Raw genomic sequence first — 22,995 nt, forward strand, 5'->3', positions numbered from 1 at the left:
GATCTGGTAGTGTCTAGCAGGGCACCTTCTCATCCTGTGGTGCCGAGAATTTGCTTCTCCCTCCTTAAAACATAAATCTAACTATGCTTTGCATATTTCTGTGAAGGATCTGAGTGGACACTGAAAAAAATGCCCTTCTTTTAGCAAAGTTTTAAAAAAGTTCCTTGTCAGGAACAAGTTCATACTGAGTGGCCTTGGAGTTGGGAAAAGAAGGAGAAGGAGCAGAAGATAACTAATGACCGAAGCTACTGCTTTGGTTTAGCTTCTATTGTCAAAAGCTGAGCAGCACTTTTCCCCAGACTTCTGTGGTGAAAATGCCACAAAGTATTTTTCAGCAAAGCTCTGCTGTCATTTTTCAGTTTCAATGAACAAATTAGAGGAGTGAGGTACTGTATTGGTGTCTAACATAAAGCAACTTTTTTCTGTGGTCTTTAAGGAAGCTAGAGCCTTCAATTTTCTAGCCTTTTATATTGCTTGGTTACAAAGTACTTCCTAGTCTGAAGAGATGACATGTCCATAGAGTGGTGCGCCTACAAAAAAATGGTGACTGTCAGGGCTGCCTTTCTTCTGGAAACACCTTCTAACACAAAGTAAAAGGGATGGACGTCTCCAAGAGCTTTCCTTTTGCACAGAGCGAGGGATATAAAGGTGTCTCAGGCTAGTTGTTCATTGCTCAAAATTCCATGTAATTGTATTTCTTCTGCTGACTGGTGCATTCAGTCTTCCTGGAAATACATCCATCAGATAGAGCTGACGTCTTAGCTGTTCATTTTTGGAGGGCACAAGTCTAATCTATTTCTGCAGGATGTTTCTGAGCGTGTTTCCTCTTAGGGTAGGGAGTTCAAAGGATTGGTGATCCAGCCCATAGATATGATCTGTGTCCTGCACAAGGATACTGAATCCTGAATGCTCTTGAAAGGACATGCATGGCTTTCACTTCACCAAGGAGTCTTTCTTAAGTTGTGTAGAGTTTTCTAAGTCTACTAAAATATTCCTTTCCACCACTGTTTCAAACAAACCCTAACAGACTGGCAGAGTGCATCATATGTATAAATGAGGGTAAAGTAAACAGCAGCGTGCAGAGACCCTGTAACACCAATTGACCTTGTGCAGCATTTATGCTCAATCAGTATAATTCAGTAGAAAGTCACAGGATAGCCATGAAATCGTTGTGCTAGTTCTTAACCACTGCTGATTAATGTCTTCTGCTCTCTCACTGATTAATTTTATGGGGTTTTGTTACTCTGGTGGGGATAGCACAGCCTCAAATGATGATATGCTTGTCTGCAAAGAGCAAAGAAAATCTGTAAGACAACCTTGTAAGAGTATCTTTTTGCTCACTTTAGGGAAATAATCTGTAATATTTCTCATCACAACTATTACTGAAAATGGAATGTGCTGCATCTCCATCTGACAAGCTGAGCACCACTGTGGTTGCTGGCTGCCATGGGTCAAGGTGACATCTCTGTGGGCTGGAACTTTCCGTTCAAAGGTCACTTTGAGCAGTCCCCATTCACAGAGAATACTCCTTGCAGAAGGATGTGGAACCTTAAGTCTGAGTCTCAAACATGCAGGGATGAAAGAAATGTTTCTCCAAGTTACTTCTACACATCCTTCTGTTTTCCAAGAGGCCAGGAGAGGTTGGTCAGGAGGTTGCTTCCCCTGACTGGTAGATGTGTAGAGCAGTTTATACAGGTTTGTTGGAAAATCTTGAATATGGCCAATAAATCATAAGGTTTATTAAGCACAGCACTCCTTAGCTTCCTTCTCCCTGAAATATATGTGGAGGTTTTTTTTTCCTTGAAGCCCTGCATAAACTCCATTTTTCTTTCCCACCTCTAGCACTGTTTGTCTAAATTTTTTTATATTTAGCCTTAACTGTCTGCTCTTCAGTGCCAAAGGTAAGCTGAAGCTGCTTGTAGTCCTGTGTATATGTTGCTGAAAGCGGCATACATAAGCTCAAGTAATGGATTTTGGAGGAGGTTTGCTGCTTCCACTGTAGTTTCTCCTCAGCTTTTATCTGTTCCCCAGCTATGTTGCAGCCTTGTCTGCAGTCAGCTATCTTGACTTTTTTACCGATTTAAATGTTTTTATTCTGATAAGCTGCACACTGTAAAGGCTGGCATAAATATTTTTTTTACCATTTACTGAGCACAAACAGTCTTGGTCCTGCACAAGTAAAATCAGCTGTGTGCTCGAGGAATTTATCAGTTTTATCTGAGAGTCATATCTGCCTGTATTAACCATTGCAATGTCAAGATCAGAGCAAATTCAGGGTTAATTCCTTCCTTAATTCAAGATAGATGTGGATGTGTGTAGTATCAAGAGATACCACACTTTTGAGTGTGATACTTTGATACTTTTGAGACTTCTTTGCTTAAGGGTACTGGACTACCAAATTTTGATTTGACATCCAGAATGTCCAGAAGGCTTTGAAATCCCAGCTGCAGGGCAATCCCAGATAGAGGACAGAGGCTGAGCCTTGCCTGCCCACACATGCCAGATGTAAAAGAGCTGGTCCTAGGGGTTGTCAGTCGAGACTTTCTAGAAAGGATCTGTTTTAAACAGTTTAAAAGAGCAGGAAATTGTTTTGTGTCAAAGGCAGAAAGTAGCATCCAGAACAGTAGGGAAAAAGGGTAGAGATCCCGACCTGCGTGGTAAGAGAGTTTTGGGAAGAAACACGGAGGAAGAATTGTTTTATGCTTCTCTACTTATTTGTTGCTATGTTTTCATTTGTACGAGGCTCCTTGTCAAGAATCAGTGGTTCCACTGGCAAAATGGGTTCCTTCATCTTCTGTGGTCTATGTGACATATATGAGTGAATGGGAAACACTTTTGTCCTGTGATCAAGTAGCATTTCATGCTTGCTTTGACCCAAGTGTAAATGCCACAGTGGGTACAAAGAGTGAGGTCTGGATATTGCGTGGTCTCAAAGACTCTTTCTTCTTGTAAAGGGAAGGACACAGAGCAGCAAGACTTAAAGAAAAGATGAGATCCTGTGAGCAGGGAGGTCAAGGGCAATATTTTTGACGCCAAATTTGCAAGCATATCCAGGAAAGTATTAAAGTTTATAAAAATCAGTGCTTGTCGGCAGTACCTGTGAGGTAATCCTGTGCCTTGGGCTTAGGCCAGCTATGCAGAAAAATTTCTGACAGCAAAATTATATTGCTTAGGTGATCAAAAAGTATTTATATAGAGGAGTATAATCTATTTCCATATGCTTTCCCATACAGTGATTCTCGGTGACAGATGCAGCACTGACCCCAAAACTCAAGGGGATGTAGAAATAGCACATTCCCCAATGTCTGCCTGCTCTATATGCAAAGGTGGTTGAGGAGGAATAGAGGACTTCTAACTCTTCCTTGTAAAACTGTGCCTGATGATGATGCTTGTGACTTGCTTTCAATAGGCTGCCTTGCATCCTTGATCCCTGTGTCCTTGATCAGTCATCAGGCTGATGTAAATCAAGCTGCCCATGTGCATCTTGAGCTGTAGAGAGTGTAAAATCTGAAACATTCTGATATAAATGCAAACCTTTCTGACATCAGAAACAAAGAAAACAAAAGTCAAGTGCTTTGGCATTCAGTTGTTTAGAAACTGCTTTAAAATAACCCACATACACACACACCTACACACCACTTCCTAAAGGATTTGTTTGCAAGCCACTAATTAATTTCAGTGTCACAGACTGACTACAATTTTTAAATTTATTCCATCAATGTGGAGCTGTAATTATAACAAACACCATTCAATTCATATTGCAATTTTTTGGGTCCTAATAAGTGTTGAAAATACAAAATGTATCTAAATTTCATAGTCCTGCAAATTGTCATTATACTGGATTATGAAGAGGGTTCCACATATCGGTGAGGAAAGTGATTTCTTTTTTTTTTTTTTAGAGAGGTGGCATTTTTCAAAACTGGGAGCTGGGAAGCTACTGAGTAATATGGACTACATGGCAAATATCTGACATTTTAACACTTATTTTCATCATAGAGATGTTTAATCACAGGAATGGTTGAGATTAAATATTGCTAGTCCATTTAGCCTCCAATTTAGTGAAAGACTTTATATAGCTCCGTTCATTTTCAGGTTAACTTTTGCATTTGTTCATTTGATGGCCTAGTATGTTGGTGAATCAAGCTACACAGGTAATCAGTGGTGAATCAGGACACCCAAAAAGGATGACTTGAAACAGCTTGTGGAATAAAATACAAATTAAGACAACTCTGAAATGCACTCATGTCCTGATATCACTATGAAAGGACTTACACATTAAATAAGGCATCCTTCATGGAATCCTCATTTGAATGCACTCGCTAAATACAAGGTGATAAATGTCACAGCTGATGCAACTGTCCAGTTTGTGCAAGTGTCTGAATGACAAAAGCACTAAAGAATTGTTTCATGTACTTCAAAGATGTGGATACTGAATGCTGTTAACACAGAATTGGGTAATGAGAGCGATGTTTTAGCTTCCAGGGAAACACTATGTAAGAAAGAGAACAGTGGATTAATTTCAAATTGAGCATTGAGGATTATGGCCTGCAAAAGTTGCTCTTGGATATTAGTTGTGGTCATCCAAGAGCAAATTACGTAACTATTTCATAGTGTCAGAAATATCTCCTTGTCTTCCATCTTTGCATTACAAAATTAACTGTTGTTGTTCTATCTTCAGTTCCTGTCTTGTTTGAAATTTTTCTCTCTTTTATTTATTCTGGTTTTAATCATTCTTCTAGAGAATATCAAATATTTAGTTTTCCATGTCTTTTTTGAAAGCAAAAGATCCTGATATGTAGTTGTATCCTTGGAAAGAAAACATCTGACCATCTTTTGACACCCCCAGATATTGGAATCTGAACCCACAGCTTCATGTGTCATTGTTTGGAAAGCAACAAGACAACACACAACACAATATAGGTCACAGATGAAATACAAAAGAATTATTCTGGATGCTTATAAGATATTTATCTGCTAATTCTTTCAATTTTGATGCAGTGAGTGTTGCAAAATAAGAGAGGTGGAAAACAGTGTGATGCTAGTGTCATAAGAATCAAAGTATGTGATATATCTGAGTGCTCTGTCATCTTTTGCACTCCATGAACTTGTATCTGAAGACTGAAAATAATTTGTGCTGGAAAATCACTAGCAATTTTAAATTCCTTTTACTGCTGTGATCTCGTTCTGCTATAAATTAAAGCTGTCAAGATACACGTCTGACAAAAATCAGTGGCATGCTCTGGCCCCTGAATTTGGAACAGGAGCAAAATTGGAGGAATTTAGAAATAATTGTAGTACAACTTGTATTCTAAAACATCATTGCTTGTCTGTTTCTTCTCACTTTACAGAGCGCAGAGCAGATCAGTGCGTTGTGCCGAAACTTCCAAGAAGTCCAAGCAAGCAATATGGAAGGACAGAAGGACAACCAGGACCCACCTCCACGACCACTGGCTCGCCACCTTTCTGATGCAGATAGACTGAGGAAAGTCATCCAAGAACTTATGGACACCGAGAAATCTTATGTCAAGGTAAAAAAGCAACCATGGCTCACTTGTTTTTGAGGCTGGTTGTGACTTGTGGACGGTGTTAACATATTTTGATCTTATCTTTACACAACCAGCCTTCCACAAGGGCCATAACCTACAAAGTCTCCTTATCTAATTGTTCCTGTTGTTTCTGGCAGACTTGCTCCTGCAGCTGAGGCTGTAGGATCTGATGTAGTAGCATTAGTAGCAGTCAATTTGTAGTTGTATTGGAGAGTGATCATCTGTGTGGAGAAGATACCTGCAAACAAAAAGGGTTTTTCCAGGGGATGTCTCCCCAGTTTTCAAGATGAAGATAAATCTGGTAGAAGAACAGAATTGTCTCCTACAAATGAGTATGGAAAAGAGTGCATGATTATTTTTGAACCAGGAAAGCTAAAAGGCACAACTCCAGTGGGTTGTAGCATGACAGAGAAGTTATTTCTCTTCTGACTGATAAACCTGCAAATTGTTCGATGTATCTCTCTTCTTTTTATGAACTATAAAATCATGTGACTGGCTGCCAAAGGAAACATGAAAACGTCGATTTCATTGACCTTCAGCAAGAAGGCATCATCTCCTTTTCTGGATCTCAAAACCTGTATTTACAGATGTCAGTACTTGCTGCAATAATGTTTATGGAAGAGACAACACTTCATTCATCAGTGCAGTGATACAGCCATGTACTGGACCCTCATTTATGTCCACCTGATGTATCTTTTAGAGGAATCACTTGAACAAAGCATGACCATGGAGGCCACTGATCTATGTGAAATTTTCCATCAGGAAAAATCCTGGCAGGTTGCAATACTTGTTATGGCGTTTTCAGGGAGCTGCTTATTATTCCTGCTAAATACAATTTCTGGTGTGTCTCCTCCCAGGGTTGGAGAGCCTTGCAGTGGGCCCCAGCCCTGCTGTCATGCTTTCGGGTGGGACAGTAAGTTTTCAAAAATGGCACTAATTTTTTTTACGAAGTGACTGACAAAGTGACCCTTTGACTGACAAAGGTGTGACCCTTGATCACACCTACGTGACAACATAACTGAACACTTTAATAACATAGAGTTTTAAAATGCTACACGTCCTTCTGAATATTACTACAGATGTTTAAATAAGTGGCTATTTCTATAGTTTATGTTACATAAATAATGAAAACATTTCATGCTGTTCATATGGATGGACTCTTTCGAAAATAAACATCTGTAACAATTCTTCCTCATGCTAGGCTAAAATATCATTTGTTGTAATCAAGTTGTAAAGCCTAAAGGATAAAACAGTAACATTGCACTGAAATCAGTTTGCCTCTAATTTAGCAGTAACTTCAGTGCTAACAATATGCAGGCTATTTTGTTACTGAAAAGGAATTGTATCTTTACTTCATTCCCCAAACATACCCCTATCTCAGGGTTGCCTCATAAAGAACAGTTTCCAAATGGTACAGAAAAAGTGAACAAATATTCTTTTTTTCAGGACTTGAGTTGCCTCTTTGAGCTATACTTGGAGCCGCTTCAAAAAGAAACCTTCCTTACCCAGGATGAGGTGAGGGGATATCTGAAAAATGATCCTTGTCATTCTTTTATGGGCTAAGACCTTGACACTTGGATTTTTCATTGCTGAGAGTGTGACAGAAAAAGCAAACGACAAAGATGTCAATAGAAATGACACCAGTCAGTGCCTTTCTCTCTGGTGTGTGCATCATTTCCTTTTCTTAAAGAGTAATTGTTTTTCTGAATTAACTGCTGAGAAACCTTCACTTTTTGCATGGATTTTTTATAAAACCTGTTTGAAAACTATTTACAAAGACACTAGCCTTTGCAATCTCTTTGTGTGTTACATCTCCTTAAGTCCACTGTTTTCAAAAGACCTTTTAGGTCCATGGAGCGTTGTACTTCATGACCTGATGTTTTCCACAGATGGAGTCCTTGTTTGGCAGCCTGCCAGAAATGCTGGATTTCCAGAAGGTGTTTTTGGAGACCCTTGAAGATGGAATATCTTCTTCCTCAGATTTTAATACATTGGAAACACCGTCTCAGTTCCGGGTAAATATTTCATCATTTCATACTTTGTAGTGTGCCTGCAAATGTTTGTGAAAATCTGTCTTTAAGACATTTCTGGCTTTTAGAAGTTTCATAGGGTTGCTTTTATGTTTGAAGCTTTACTTTGGATTACAGAGTTCTATTCAGCAATGAAAGATAAGTGCTATTTTTCACTGTCTTATCTTCCTCCCCTTGGCAAAAGTTGCAACATGGGAAAAGATAGAGTAGACTTGGAGTACACGATAAACTGGCAATGTTTGTGAGGCAGAACTCCTTTGTAGAGAGTTTATTGTCACTGTGCTGAATTCTGCCCTGCCTGTGCTTCTCTGTGCTGTGCCCAACTAACCCGCTGCAGACTTGGGGAGGGAGCTTTTCTTGTTTAATGCACATCAGTTTCCCATGTTGTGAGGTCCAAGAAGCAGGCCTGTGAAGTGCAAAGGGCTGCAGCACTACCCAGTACCTGCCCTGACTGGAGAAAGTGGATTCCCTGGCGATGCATGACTGCTGGCAGGTCTCCTGAACACTTGCTGCATTTTGTGGAGCAAACATTGATTAAAAGAGGGGAGAGGGCTGCTTTCCTCCTCCCTCACTACTCCTCTTTCTTATATTTGCTTTGGGAGGCATTTTTCTAAAAACCTCTCTTGTGATTCAGTCCCTCCCACATCTTCCCAACCTCCACTTCATCCAAGAACATCAGAGGTGTCCTATAATTACCACCTGCCTGAAAAAAGGAAAACAGCTGGAAAACAATCCTGTATTTGTTTTACTCTGTCCCTTCTGGCTTTGGCACTTTTATGCCTTGCTTCCTATGGCTCACATTTTTTTCCCAGCACAACATAGTTATATGTCTGCTGATTTTTGTTCCTGTGCTGCCTGAAATACAAAGTAAAACAGAATACCTGCTCAGGAAGAAAGGAGAAAATTGCAGGCTGACCTCTACACTCAGGGAAACACAAAAATATCATCAAGTTACTATCAGTAGTATATTCAAGTTTTTTATATATATATATATATATATTTTTTTTTTTTATATATAAAATATGTATAGAAAGATAGCAGATAATCCATCATTGAGTCTGCTTGTTGTATGCCTGAATATTTATTTAGGATTCTAGTAGTGAACTAATATTTTGATTGTGTTGATTTCAGAAATTGCTGTTTTCCCTCGGTGGCTCCTTTCTATATTATGCTGACCACTTCAAACTGTACAGTGGCTTCTGTGCAAACCACATCAAAGTTCAGAAAGTTCTTGAGAGAGGTAATTTCTTGTCTTCATTACTGTAATTCAGTTGCATGAATTCAAACTGCAGTGAACTACTGTAACAAATCTTGTCAACTTGCAGGGAATATTGGATAAAATCAAGGAATAAATATTGGTATAAAACAAGGTCTAATCAGGTATCTTTCCAAGGGAAGATCTAAGATCACAGGTTCTGCTGAAGTATGGTATAGACCTGAAGAACATGATTCCTTTTGCAACCTCCAGACAGTAGCCTGGAGAGCTGTAGAAACACCTTCCACAACTTTGTGCTGTCTGTGGGCCCACACTCCAGAAAAGCAGCAACAAATGGTAGAATAAATCAGGAATTACTTCCTCTGCCTTTCACTGCAATGCAGTGGAAAAACTAGAGGAATAATCTCACCTTCATAAAATTGCTCTCTCAGTCCTTTTGAATCTTATTTGATGCAGGAAATAATAATGAAATTGATAGCATATGCTACTCTGTAAATCATCCATTGAAGAGGGCGAGAGTTTTGGTGCTGGGTTCAAATTGCCATTCCATGTTTTTCAATTATTGTAGCTTCCATGACTTTCATATTCAACTGACCGATTTTTTTTTTCTTTTTTTTTTTTTTTTTCTAGCCAAAACAGATAGTGCCTTTAAGACCTTTCTGGATGCTCGAAATCCCACAAAGCAACACTCTTCTACACTGGAGTCATATCTCATAAAGCCTGTTCAGAGAGTGCTGAAATATCCTCTGCTTTTAAAAGAGCTGGTGTCTCTGACAGACAATGAGAGTGAGGAGCACTATCATTTGACAGGTAACTTCTTCCTTTCTTCTACAGAAACGAATGAGTTAAGTTTTATTTCCTGCCCTTTCTGAAGATACAGGTAGGCATTCTGGTAGGCAGCACAGAACTTGTCAAAACCTAGACAGAATTCCCTCACTCTCCTTAAAAAGTAGTAAGTATTTTTTTTGTTCCTTTAGCTAGAAGTCCTACTTGGTATGTCCAAGTCCCTTTGAGAAGTAGGTATGCCCAGGATTTGCCATGGCAAGTAGGACTGGCATCTTTATCCTCATGCAGAGGAGCATGTCAGGTCACAGTGTTGCCTTCAGTTTTTTTAAACCAACTTGAGAAACGCTGACCAAGGCTCCATCTTGTGGTCATTATTTAGTTCTTTAAAATATGTCAAAGTTTAAGAGCACTCCAGAAAGAAGTATTTGTTGTTCGAGGTCCTTCTCTGACTCTTGCTTGTGTAGAAGAGATCTTTGTCAAATGTTTGCAGTCCTCCCATGTGGAGAGACTTATCTACCATGTATTAGAGTTGATTGCTCACATGCCTGGGACTTCATCCCGGCAAATTGCAGTTCAGGTCTGTCAGCACCTGGTGGATGAAAATCAAGAGATGTATTTTATGGATTGACTGTCATTTTCACAAAATGGATGCAGAGAAAATACACTGTCAGTAAAAACTCATGAGGATCTTACTGACTTCAAAAGGAGCTTCCAATATTGTTCCCTTTCCCAAACAAGCTGGGGCTGGGGACTTATTTGCAGGTCAGGATAGATGCCAAACTGCTAAAATTAAGAATTGATGAAACAACTGTGCCATTAAGAATTGATGAAATGAAGGATCCCAGTCCAATTCCATTCTGAATTAATACAGAATTCTAATGGAATCTAGTGACATTCTTGTTTGGAAAACATAACTTAAACAAAACCTGGCCTCCAGTATTTCATGTGTACAGCCTGTGAGGAACTTGTACAGCCTAACACTGTATTTCTTTGTCCATTCTGGAATGAGACAAAAGCAATTGTTTCTCTTAAAGATCATTAGATAACTTATTCTAGGATGAGTGTAGATCACTTCAGAGGACCTAGTGGCTCTATATCTACAAGATGCAAAATTTAACCATGGTACTATCATAATGCTAACTTTGGGGGCTTGTCATTGGAATGCTTATTGCAGCCTTTTCAGCCACTTGAGACACCACATGAGCATTGTTCACTTACTCTGACCAGGAAGTTTTTCTTCTACTGTTGCTATGAGAAAGTACTGATATAGAGCTAGAATTCAGTTCACCAAACCTTCGGAAGGCAACATCATTTTACGTGCCTCAAGGGGAATTCAATTTAAAATTACCATATTTAGAAAATACAAATGAATTGCATAGCTGTGTATGAAATTTTTAAACCTGACAGAAGCACTGAAGGCAATGGAAAAAGTAGCAAGTCACATAAATGAGATGCAGAAGATATATGAAGATTATGGCACTGTATTTGACCAACTGGTTGCAGAACAAAGTGGAACAGAGAAAGAGGTAAGAGAAGAAACAACATGTTACATTGACTCTTGAAGCATTATCCAGCTTGCTGTAGGGGCTTCCTCTCTTCCTGAGGTAATTTGGGGAACTTACTTGCACTGGGCTTGCTCCATTCTCCTTTAGTATTTTGACTTCTGTTTTGTATCTGCCTGTCAAATTTCTTTCTGTCAGTAGGTTATGGTAAAGTTTTCAGACAGCTGCCAGAGCTGCATTCTGGACTGACAGGAACTGCAAGCAGGAGTAGATATAGTTCTCAGTAGGAAAAAACCTCTTGTCAAAACATTGCAGAGATTATCCATGCCCCAAGGCATTCAGATTTTATGCTATTGAGTTCTTAAGTTCTTAACATATTTTTTCACCCGTGTAAATGAAAATGGCAATTTGAGGGATTTCACATTAAGGTCTGTTACTCTCATTCTCTGCACTTCCAGTGCTGAGGCATCCATGGGTATTTGTCAGAGCAAAACCCATTAGTTATACAGACTGTGTGCAGTCATCTCCCAAACTGGGGCAGCAGGGCCTCAACTTAGCCATTTACATCAAACAATTACTAAGCAGATCAAATCTATAAAGTTGGATATCAGATATGAGAAATGTCATCTCAGTTGTTTCATTTCCTGCTAGTAAAAGTCAAATTGTCCCTGTTGACTACCTGGTTTCTCATCATTTATGGAAGATGAAACTTGACAGCCTTTGATATTCTTCAGCATTTTGTTGTGTCCCACAGAAGAAAGGAGACTCAGAGTACAAGACCTCCATTAATTCTGCCATTTGTAGTGTAAATACTAATTACTCTATAGAAATTAAAGATACTTACAGCTAGTAAATCAGGCAGTTCTGAACTGGCTATATGGAAGTGTAAGATTATCAGATCAGCTTAGTATCCTTTTAGTTATTAATAGTAAGAACTTTTACCCAGCTTTTGTAACTTAGGGGCTATTACTTTGTATATTTGTAACCTGTTTTAAAAAAGGGATTATTCACACTTTTCCTGCTGTAGTGAAGATCTCTTTCTATATATAAATACAGAAAACATAGATCCTTAAAGTTAATCGATGTGTACTAAAATGCAGCACTGATGTAGATACTGTTTATTTATGTTACTTACTGTTGTAATACAGGTGACAGAGCTTTCAATGGGAGAACTTCTGATGCACTCTACAGTTACCTGGCTGAATCCTTTCCCGTCGCTGGGCAAAGCAAGGAAAGACCTTGAACTTACAGTGTTTGGTAAGTGTCTTCCTTAAGGACTCTGTGCTGTCAAATCTGAAGATGCTACATTAGATCTCCTCACAGGCTAAAAGCCCCAAACTCCCTTCCCTGCAGTCATGCGATATGTAGGGTGGACTTATATGTGAAAAAATACATAGTTGTATTTCCCTAACATGAAAAAAGTTTCTGTTTATTTGCTTGCTGGTACTGTTTGCTCTGTGAGCCACCCTCAGCTGCTGTCTTGCCTATATTTAAACTATGGGAGATTTTCAAGAGGCAATATTAGAGTCTTTAGAACAGTCTGTTAAATGAGGCTTTCAAAGAAAGCTTGTGGGAAAATCATGATTTATTCTACTTTTGTGAATTCAGACTAACTTCTGCTTTACAGCTACTGCACTGAAATCCCCATCCAGATTATTTTAACCTGAAGCTTGATGTGGAAATGAGGGGATACAAACAAGAGTCCATTTCTTAAAAAAAAAGATTATTTTAATATTTCAGTGGATAAACACCTATGAGAACTCAGGGCACTCCTTCCCTGGGAAGCATGGTTAGGGAAGAGGATACTCCAAACAGAAGAACCAACTGTTGAACTGCAGGAAGAACAGACTATGTCCTTCACAGCACTCTCCTGCTATAGGCCTTTCACTCCACTTGAAAATGTCCACTGTCTATAGAAAGAAAATTTTTACATCTAACCTACATCTGCTGTATTTGTTTATGTGAAGACTTACAGAAGATAGATAGGTGGTTACTGGTAGTTTCAGAATAAATGTACAGAATGGCTTCATCCTAAATGTTCAGAACAAAATCTGAGGGAAAAATACTGCCATTGCATGAAAGTGCAGAATGAAAAACCCAGTTGTCATCTCAGCACAGGGCAAATGCTTTTCAATGTTTGCTTATCTCATCCTTCACATTCCCATGACTATAATAATCAGCTTCTCCAAGATACTATTTTCACTGACTATTGTAATATTATGCCTATAATTAACAGTTTTCCTTTTTTTTTTTTCTTTCTCTTTTCAGTTTTTAAGAGGGCTGTAATACTGGTGTATAAGGAGAACTACAAACTGAAAAAGAAAATGGTAAGTCTGGTATCAGTGGAGATGGTGGATGTTCAGGATATTACTGCAATGTGAGATGGACCATAACAATGTTATAGGGGGAGTGACTGAGGTGAAATACCACTTTCCCTTGCTAGGCTGGAGTTCTGGCTATCCTGCTAAAACAAATGCTCAGTATCTGTGTAGCAATAAATATTTTTTGTTATTTAGTAAGCAGCATCATCTTCTGTGTGATCTCCACAATTATTTCATCAAATGGAAAATTAAACATTGCCATGCAGAAATCACTAATTCTTCTAGACAGCATTTATAATTGCCTACCTTACCACAGGGTGCAGGTTAAAGACCTTTGTTTTATGGAGCCTTGATTACCCTTGAAGGAAAGGAAAAGGGGCATTATAGACATAACCTTCTCTGCACCCACTTACAGACCTGAAATGTGGAAGCCAGGTAGCAAATTGTATGTTGCAAGTACCAGTGGTGATATACTGCACCATGCTTATTGTAACAGATGGAGGAGCTCTAAAAGTAGCAACAGCAGCTACATGATTAATGTATTCTGCTAATCGACAGTCTGTATGTTCTTTCACAGGAAACTTCTTCCCTGGTAGTACTTAGAGGCAAAGTTTTATTTTTATCAGTTGAAATCAAATGGCTTTTAAAAGTTGAAGCAATTATGAATTCCAAAGGTTGTGTCTATCACCATTACAAGTTCATTTTAAGGTAGTGAAGGAAAGTTTAGTCAATTTAGTTTTTCTTCAAAGGCAGATCTTTTAAGAGTAGTACAAAACACCACCACTTCTTCTACTTCTTAGAAATATCCTTTATTTTCTTTTTACAGCCTACTAATGTTCGTGCTGCACATAATTATGGTGACTTGGATCCGTTTAAATTTCGTTGGCTGATTCCTTTATCTGCTCTTCAGGTTCGACTGGGGAACACAGCAGGTAACTCTCTTGCAGTAAAATACTTTGGACTGAATGCTTTTCTGGAATATTGTAATACTGCTTCTTCCAGATGTCTTTCTGAGCCTCTGGAAACAAGCAGGTGTAGAGAAAGTATTATCTATCCACTGTTGTCTCTGCTTGGGGGTACAGGCTTGATACATTTACAGACTTTCTTCATTTGGTATGCTGACTTCTGTGCATTAAGGGAGATGTAACATGATGTGAAGGAATGACAGAATGGAAATTCCCAATAAAAGGCAGGTGGTTTACTGTAGTTGACATCCTGATGACACACTGGTGCTGTGTGTGTGCTGACCCTCATGTTTTTTCAAACAGCAGAGAGGTGACTGTAATTTGTGGTAGTAAAGGGCTGTGAGTTTATTTTCAAGCTGATCTTTATAGTCCTATCCACTTCTGTATGTTCTGTAAAGTGTCCCAAGGTCTTTAGAGCACATGGGTGAAGGCCTGTTAAGGCTGGAAAGCATAGAGAAGCAGCAAGAATGGGGGAAAGCAACTCTCCAAGAGAGAAGTTATCAAAGGCAGTGCTAGGCTGCTGCAGCAAGAGAGCTCAGGGGACTTTCTCTTGGGTTCCACCTTGGGTGAGATCTTCTGTTGCTCCACACGTGGCTGAGTTAACACTGCCTTCTGCAGAGTGGGGGAGCTCTACTGTGGTCTTTCTCATGCCAAAGGTTTCATGGAGTGAATGCAAAAGTAATGTTTCCTTCCACGCACAGGAACAGAGAACAGCTGTATCTGGGAACTGATTCACACCAAGTCAGAACTAGAAGGCAGGCCAGAAACAATTTTTCAGTTGTGCAGCAGGTAAGCTTTACATGGAGGCTGTATTTGACACATTAATGGAATTAAAAAAAAAAAAAAAAAAAGAAAATATTTTCTCCCTTGTGACCTTTCTATCAGCAGTTTCGAAGTGGCACTATTTGAAGCTATGCACTCTGCCAGTCTTTAACTGCATAAAGTATAACAAATTCAAATGGGTGAATTAAGTGTAGTGAGCCAATGTCAGAAATCTGCAGATACATGAACATAAGCTCCAGTATGGTATGGGCATAGTAACTGATTTTATCACTCTCAGCTGGTTAACAGAGATTACTTTCTCATAAAGACCTCTTAAGATGGTGATTCCCTCATACAGAAAGTTATCTTTCAAGTATTTTTCTAAGAGGAAGCAACTAAGATCTCTAAACACAGGTGTGTGAAATGTCTAGCACCGTTAAGATGTCCCTGCCCATGGCACAGGGGTTGGAACTTGATGATCTTTAATGTCCCTTCCCACCCAGAACATTCTATGATCTTATGATACCTGTAAACCCACTACTAAAGCAAGCTTTTGAAAAAAACCACTGCACTAAAGCACATCAGCAGAAACGAAGTGGGAACATTTTATCCCAGCGTCTTACTTCAGTAAGGAAATTAAGTTTTGTGTTTTCTTAAACTTGCAGTGATTCTGAGAACAAAACTAACATTGTGAAGGTCATCCGTTCTATTCTGCGGGAGAATTTCAGACGTCACATAAAATGTGAGCTACCACTGGAGAAAAAATGTAAAGATCGCCTCGTCCCACTTAAGAATCGTGTACCTGCAACAGCCAAACTGGGTAAGAAACACCTTCTCAAGTGAAAACTAAGGCATCCAGACTCTGGTGCTGGTAGGGCGTTCATTATTATTACCATGACCATACAGTGTCATGTGTCTGGCCCACAAATCCCATTTCTTCTTTTTTTTGGACTGGAGCCGGAGTAGTTTCTCTACCACTCAGTATGTGACAAGGGCTAGAGGAGATAAGCAGACTTCTCCACACTGCAATGTGTCATTAGCTCTCTTCAGAGAAGACTTAATAAGGCCCAAATTAATTTTGCTGGGAAGGAATAGACACCTTTTGTCATACAATATTAGCATTCTTTCCTCTGGGTTCCCTTTAGTAACTCAGTCCTTACAACATTTGTAGCAAGAACAATGGGGAAAAGGCAGGGGATCTTGGTTCTTTCAATGCACTAAATCTACATCCCAGCTGATACTGTAATTTAAGGACAGGCTTCAGACATTTTAATTAAATGAGTAGTTAGTAGTATTTCAAGTTCTCTATCAGATCAGTCCCCTGTAAAATCCCCTTAACATCAGAGGATCTGGAAGAGTTTGGCTGCTGCCTACACCCGGGCCCTTCAGTGTTTGATGTGCCCAAGTCAATCTTTCTTTCTGCAGAAGTGTATGTATGACTACACTTTTTTGGAGGAATTGATATATATTACACATGAAGGATAGCACAGAGCCCTAGAACAGGTGTAATGAAAACTGTGACATGTGGAAGCACACCGTCGGTATCAGAGTGCTGACACATCTGACTTGGAATGACTATGTCCATCATAATTGTAAGTGGGATATTAAGTTAAAAGGTGTAACCAGTTTTTTTGCTGAAAAAAATAAACCTGCATTTTCACTCTGCACAGCTTCCACAAGATCCTTGAAGGTACTGAAGAAGTCATCCAGCAGCGAGTGGAATGGTGACCAGGGGAAAGGCACCTTCCAGGACTCCGATGAGTGCAGCCTAAGCAGCAGCACTCAGAGCAGCAGCTGCCACACTTCTGAGAGCATCCAGGAGCCCAAAAATTCATCTCCCAATAAACATGCAGAGAGCACTGCATCTGACTTTTCTAATGTTCTTGTCAAAGAATCCGACATTCTCAGTGATGATGATGAGGAGGAGGACTATCGGAGCCTAAAGAGAGGCAGCCCTACAAAAGACATTGAAATACAGTTCCAGCGGCTGAAGATTTCAGAGGAACCCAGTGCTGACTCTGAACAGGATCAGGCTGCTGAAAATGAGGAAGAAGATGGCTTTCAGATAGCAGAGCATCCAAAGCTTGTGCGGGGCCATTTCTGCCCAGTGAAGAGAAAAGTAAACAGCACAAAGCGTAGCAGAGGAACTCTAATGGCAATGCAAGAACGTCACCAATCCCTTGACAGTCACTCTGATGCTGCAAACCTGGATCTGAACTCTATTTTAGAGAGAGAATTTAGTGTCCAGAGTTTAACTTCTGTAGTTAATGAGGACTGTTTTTATGAAGCTGTGGAGAGGCATGGAAAATCCTAGCTTAATATTAAAACATTCATTTGTCCACATAAAATTCAACAAATATTTTGCTTTAAAACTAGTAAATTCATGGAAGCTGCAGGAAAACTACTATCTGATTTTGTGCACTAATACATTTTTGCTCAAAAACAGTTGTAAAGGATTCTTAAGTTATTTTAATTTATTGTGGATCAAAAATAGATTAAGTCAGCCCAGGTTTGTAAATTAGTTCATCCCTTTCAAGCATTTATTAAGATGATGTAGTTTTCTTGGGGATGGCCTCATTAATATTTTAAGTAATGTGGAAAAGGTGCTAGTGAGTGGCAGAGGAGTTTACAATGGAAAGTAGCATTGCAAACTGAAATTTTCAGTACCTTGGGCATTTTATTTCTTTGGTTTTCATGTTTGCTTTATTTAAAGCACAATTAAGTTATTTTAATGTGTTTTAGTGCACAACAGTGCAGAAGTTTCATTTTTGTATGTTTCAATGCTGTTTATACTTTATACATATGTGTAAATACAAAAACAAAGCTTGGCCTGTAATCTTTTATTTGACTGTATTTTTTATTTTCTCTATGAGCCTGTACAGTAAAAGACAAAAAAGTATTGTACTTAGCCATGTTTTCTACTTTTTATTGTGCTGCTTTTCTGTAGTTGGAGCTTTAAATCCCAAATTCTTTGCTTCTGCATAAATGAGAAGAGTATTAGCAGACCTTGAGGCAATTGTTGCACTTTATCCTCCCGTAAGCCAGTCACTTGAGTGTATTTATAAGAGTCTTGGCTTCTGTTTTTTAAATTATTCTGCAGAGGAGGATGTTCCAGGATAAAAAAGCACAAAAACCCAAACACCATCCTATGTCGTGATGTCTGAAAAGTATTTTTCTTCAATTTCAGTGAAGCACTTTCATTTATACAAAATTCAATTATATCAGAAGTATTGCAACTTAGTTACCTTTCTCACAACGTACCTTGTTTCTTGGTATGTGTTTTAGCCATTCCCCTGAAGTAAAAAGAACCCGGATTGCCTTTTCTCTTTTGTGTGCAGCTGAATGGAATACTGAGATGCCCTCTCTCTCTACAACCTTCTCAGAAGTAGGTCTTTCATATCTGCATAGATGTAGGACCATCTAAACCTTCTTTTACTGAGTCAATACCTGTAGATCAAGGAGTTAAAACTAATAAAAAAAATCAGACTTGTGCTGTTACAGCTGATTTTTCTCTTCAGTCTGTTCAGGTTGACCAGTACTTCCAAGTAAACCTCTTGTCATCTTCTTCTGCCGTAGTTCTTCTCTGTAGTTGAACACAAAAAGGCTTGGGTCTTCATCACACATTTTCCTGTATGCATTGCACAAGTTTCTAAACTGTGACATAGACAGCTGAAAAGGACGCAGAGTTGGATCAACATCTGCTGTCATCATCAGCTGTTCTGTTCTTTTCAAGCGCCCATTTTCAGGAAACAAGGTCCTAAAAGATATGGTATAAAGAAAAATTTCAGCAATTCAGACAGACAATTACATTTCCCTTAAGAGTAATGTAGAATTTAATAATAAACGTATATTAATTATGTCACTATTTTAGCTCTGGCACTCAACGTAATCTGAGCAATGGAAACATATAAAGGTCCTTTTTGTGCAAATGCAAATTATGACACCATAGGAAAGCACATACATACATTATAGACTAAAAACATGCATGTATCTTCATGTTTGCTAACATTAAAAAGAGCTTTGGGTATGGATACAAGCACAGAGCCTTCTCAGAATTAGCCTTGTATTTAGAAAGCAACAACAGATTAAACTACACAAAACAGATCAGATTCAAACAAATATGACTTTCTTCAGACTGTTTCATTCCAATAGAAAAGACAATTACTACTTTTCATTAATACCCCAATTCTAATATCAGAAAAAAAAAGCAAAGTAAGAGGAAAGGAGTATTTAATTGTCATTCACTTTTTCGTATTTAGAATGTGGCAGGAGCCCTAGATTTTGTTTTCAGCTTTGTCATTGTTCACAGATAGGCACATCAGTACATTTACTTTAGGGCTAGATGCATTAGCACCTCTCTCTCAGAAGTTCCCCAAATTTGAATGAGGAGTATTAGGTAAGTGATTTTTAATGTCACACAAAAATACATACTACGCAGTGCAAACTATTGAAAGGACCAGCTCTTATTAGCAGTAGTTCAGATCTAAAATAGGCCAGAATAGCAAAAAATCTGCACATGACTAATGGGCATTTCTCAATTTTCAAATTCTATCTGTGTTATATACATAATAAATAAAAATATTGTGCATCTAATACAGTAACACATGCTCCCTCCCCACCAGATGTGTCTGGCAGGTTGGCTGGACAAACTAGACCAAAGGCTTTGTGCAAGAAATGATAGTTGGTAATGAAGTTAAGAAGAAGGGGTTTAAAATTACAAGTGAAAAATGAAACTTCTGGGAAACCTGTTTGAAGTATATTTTATTTCAGGCCTTTGTCAAAATGTTCCCATTAGTTCAGCATCTAGGTCAGCAACGGGTCAATTTTTATTTCAATATCCCTCTTTCCTTTGATTCTGTAGTTAAAAAACATACCTGGAGCAAAATGTACCCAGTCTTTTTTTCACAGACTATGAACCATCCTATAAATGTCGTGAGCCACAACTCAAACTACAATATGGACTTCATAGCACAATCTTACATTTCACATCTCAAAGCCCAGAATTCATACACAAATATGAAGTGATTCTATTGCCTACAGTCTGGGTGATAGAGAACCTTATAATGAACTTAACGGCTTTTTTTATACACCAACATTTGCTATTTTTTTCAGGTCAACTAAAGAATAAGAGGATTGTGTTTCTTAGCTGCACACTAGGGCTAAGGTATGATAAGCTGCTAGGGGAATACGTGACGTCCAAAAGTTCAGTTTTCCTCTCCTTGCCTCAAAAGAATGTAAAGCAGTTATTAGCAATTTGAGATTACACAGAAGTTGGGAGGGTTTTTTTTAAACTTTGGTAACAATGTTGTACACAACACAGATATGCTGACTGCATGTGCTCTCTGCTTACATTGTCAAGAGAAACCATTCCTTCACAGTAGAAAAAAAGAAAAAAAAACCAAAGAAAACCACCACCCTGTAAATCAAAAACAAACTAGTCTAGAGTTTGGATACCTCATTTTCTAAACACTTTGAAATGCATACTCAAACTTTAACACAAAGAAACACTCATTTTAGATCCAATGTCTGCATCACCCATATCAATGGCATTCGTGGCCTCAAGGAAAAAGAACCCAACAACCCAAAACTATATGCAAATTTCTTTGTTCACCTTTAAAACAGTGACATAGAAGGCTTGTAGTACAGTAGGGTAGTATCCACCCTAGCTCTAGACTGCATCAGGGCCAAAACTATGCCCAGCAACATTCAGGGAGCCCAGGCTGCAGGTGCCTCTAGTCCTAACAGCATCTCTGTCACACATTCTACAGTGCTGAATGCTGGGGGTTGCCCATAGTGTCAGACACATGGCAGTGTTGGAGTTTAAACAGGATCCTAGGCAAAAAGACTGCAGGTTTCTCATTGGAGAACCTAATAAATTCCCTCAGTAAGATACTGGGATTCTTAAAAGGCCAGTAAGAACTCCATAAAAGGGCAAGCACAGAAACAAAAATTTGACCTTTTGACATTATCCCCAAATAAGTAAAATTTCCTACAGATCATGTTCTCCTCACAGTGCCATCTTTGGTTCTAGGTTTTGATACTTTCTTTTTCTAACTCAATCATTCTGTAGTTTTGTGGTTGGGTTGGGGTTTTTTCATTTCTGAGACTGACAAACTACTGAAAAGATGACCACTATATCCTAATGACTTTTAACAACTTCAACTGCACTAACAAAAATGCACAAGCAATTATTATGTAATTACTTCAGATATTAATCTCATATTTTTGTGTCCAGAAACCATTCTGAAATAGAAAGATCTGATGAACTATGATGACAAATTTAAAATTGGAAGAATAAAATCAAATGCATAGCTGATTTAGTAGCTGATACATTTACGAAACCATTACCTGGGAAGTTTTCATTAAAAATACTTACTCAATTCCACGGAAGCAGTATTTTCTTCTAAACTGAAAAACACTTTGAACCACCTTTTCTACCAGCTCAAATGGCTGCTGTATCTTTGGTTGCACCAATGGAGTGAAATGCACCACAGCCACATCCACCTATATGGAAAAGAAAGATAAATTTGAGTAGACATTTTCTTCTGAGACACATTACTTCTAAGTTACCTGGCTAGACAGCAGCAAACAGGCACAATATAGGAAGGCATTCTTGCAGCAGGTAAGCCAGTTGGGCAGTGACTAATGGCATGGTATGGAATAGAAAGATTTGCCTTAGCTTTCAAGACCCTGCAGAATTTTAGCCTTAGTTATCTACATATTTCCAATTATTTCACATGCCATCAGTACTTAGTACTTTTTACCCCCATGGCACTTTGTCCATTTAGAGCAACTTTCATGTAATCTGTAAAGTAATTAGCACTTCTGTCTTCAGATCCCTCCACAAGATAATTCTGACATAATACACAAATTAGATAATATTTGATATACAGGCTGAAGGGCAGCTGGAGAAAATTGGTATTATAATTAGAAATCAAACCCATTCCCTATATGTTTTCTGTTGCTCCAGGGCTTTTCTAAAATGTAAGCTAAGGAATTGCTTTTCAGTGTATTAAGATTTCTAGTCTATTTAAAGGAATGGTTGGTAGAAATAAGTGCACTCAGTTTAAATGACCACACAACTCTGTATTTACAGTGCGTATCACAGTTCATCCAAAATTATGTTTGAACAATTCCACAAAGATAAGCTTGTATATATTCTTTTGTAGTTCTCAAATCAGACTGGTTTACAGAATAGTCACTTGCCCTGTGTCTGAGAACAGAATGAAATAATATGTACACAGTTTATGTTTTTTATATGTGTGTGTGTAAATATATGTATGTCATGCAATTACAGAGACACTGTATTATATAGAAACTTTCTGAATTCAGACTTCTGTACTAAAAATTAGGAGCTGGAATTAAACTCCAGTTCTGCACAACAATGAATAATGCAGATCATTTTCCAAACTAGATATTAACAACAATAAAAAGGAAAAATTTCTGTGCAGGAGCACATTGAAAATTTGTAAAATGTGTACAAGTACTGTACAATGTACAGTGCACTTTTTAAGTGCCAGATTTTAAAAAGTATTTAGTATCTTATTAAAAAGTCTTCTAAAATGATAGCCAATAACTGAATTTTTTAAAAAGATCTGACAGTCAATACTGGCACCCACAGAACATGAATTTATCATCACATGTGCTAGTTCTGACAGAAAAGAGAGGCACAATCAGACCAAAGAACAGCTGCTGCTTGAACCACAGTCTCAGTGTACCAATTCTTCGAGATAACCCAGAGCACAACAGTACTTCAAAAAAGAAAGTGTTCCTCCCACTGCTTCAAACAAAACTGCTCATAGCAACCTCTGATATGGACATAATCTTACACAAAGGTACCATCCATCCATTTTGTTTTTTCTGTGGG

The 22,995-nt window shown here is 38.5% G+C and overlaps 2 protein-coding genes across 20 annotated transcripts in view; one reads left to right on the plus strand and one right to left on the minus strand.

The window, feature by feature from the left end:
- TIAM2 (TIAM Rac1 associated GEF 2) overlaps nt 1–18,134 on the plus strand; it is a 166,911-nt gene extending 148,777 nt beyond the window's left edge. For all 15 annotated transcript variants that reach the window (XM_038131913.1, XM_038131907.1, XM_038131906.1 and 12 more), the window contains 12 exons: nt 5,349–5,528; nt 6,993–7,061; nt 7,436–7,561; nt 8,708–8,816; nt 9,423–9,602; nt 10,986–11,104; nt 12,229–12,337; nt 13,349–13,407; nt 14,228–14,333; nt 15,068–15,155; nt 15,794–15,948; nt 16,799–18,134. In XM_038131913.1, coding sequence (XP_037987841.1) covers nt 5,349–5,528; nt 6,993–7,061; nt 7,436–7,561; nt 8,708–8,816; nt 9,423–9,602; nt 10,986–11,104; nt 12,229–12,337; nt 13,349–13,407; nt 14,228–14,333; nt 15,068–15,155; nt 15,794–15,948; nt 16,799–17,442 — 1,944 coding nt within the window. In that variant the 3' untranslated portion in view covers nt 17,443–18,134. The remainder of the gene's footprint in view (nt 1–5,348; nt 5,529–6,992; nt 7,062–7,435; nt 7,562–8,707; nt 8,817–9,422; nt 9,603–10,985; nt 11,105–12,228; nt 12,338–13,348; nt 13,408–14,227; nt 14,334–15,067; nt 15,156–15,793; nt 15,949–16,798) is intronic.
- TFB1M (transcription factor B1, mitochondrial) overlaps nt 17,967–22,995 on the minus strand; it is a 28,750-nt gene continuing 23,721 nt past the window's right edge. For all 5 annotated transcript variants that reach the window (XM_038131927.1, XM_038131925.1, XM_038131928.1 and 2 more), the window contains 2 exons: nt 21,505–21,632; nt 17,967–18,885 (listed from right to left, as the gene is read on the minus strand). In XM_038131927.1, coding sequence (XP_037987855.1) covers nt 18,624–18,885; nt 21,505–21,632 — 390 coding nt within the window. In that variant the 3' untranslated portion in view covers nt 17,967–18,623. The remainder of the gene's footprint in view (nt 18,886–21,504; nt 21,633–22,995) is intronic.

The sequence above is a fragment of the Motacilla alba genome, chromosome 3 (genome assembly GCF_015832195.1).
Source record: "Motacilla alba alba isolate MOTALB_02 chromosome 3, Motacilla_alba_V1.0_pri, whole genome shotgun sequence".
Classification (NCBI taxonomy): domain Eukaryota; kingdom Metazoa; phylum Chordata; class Aves; order Passeriformes; family Motacillidae; genus Motacilla; species Motacilla alba.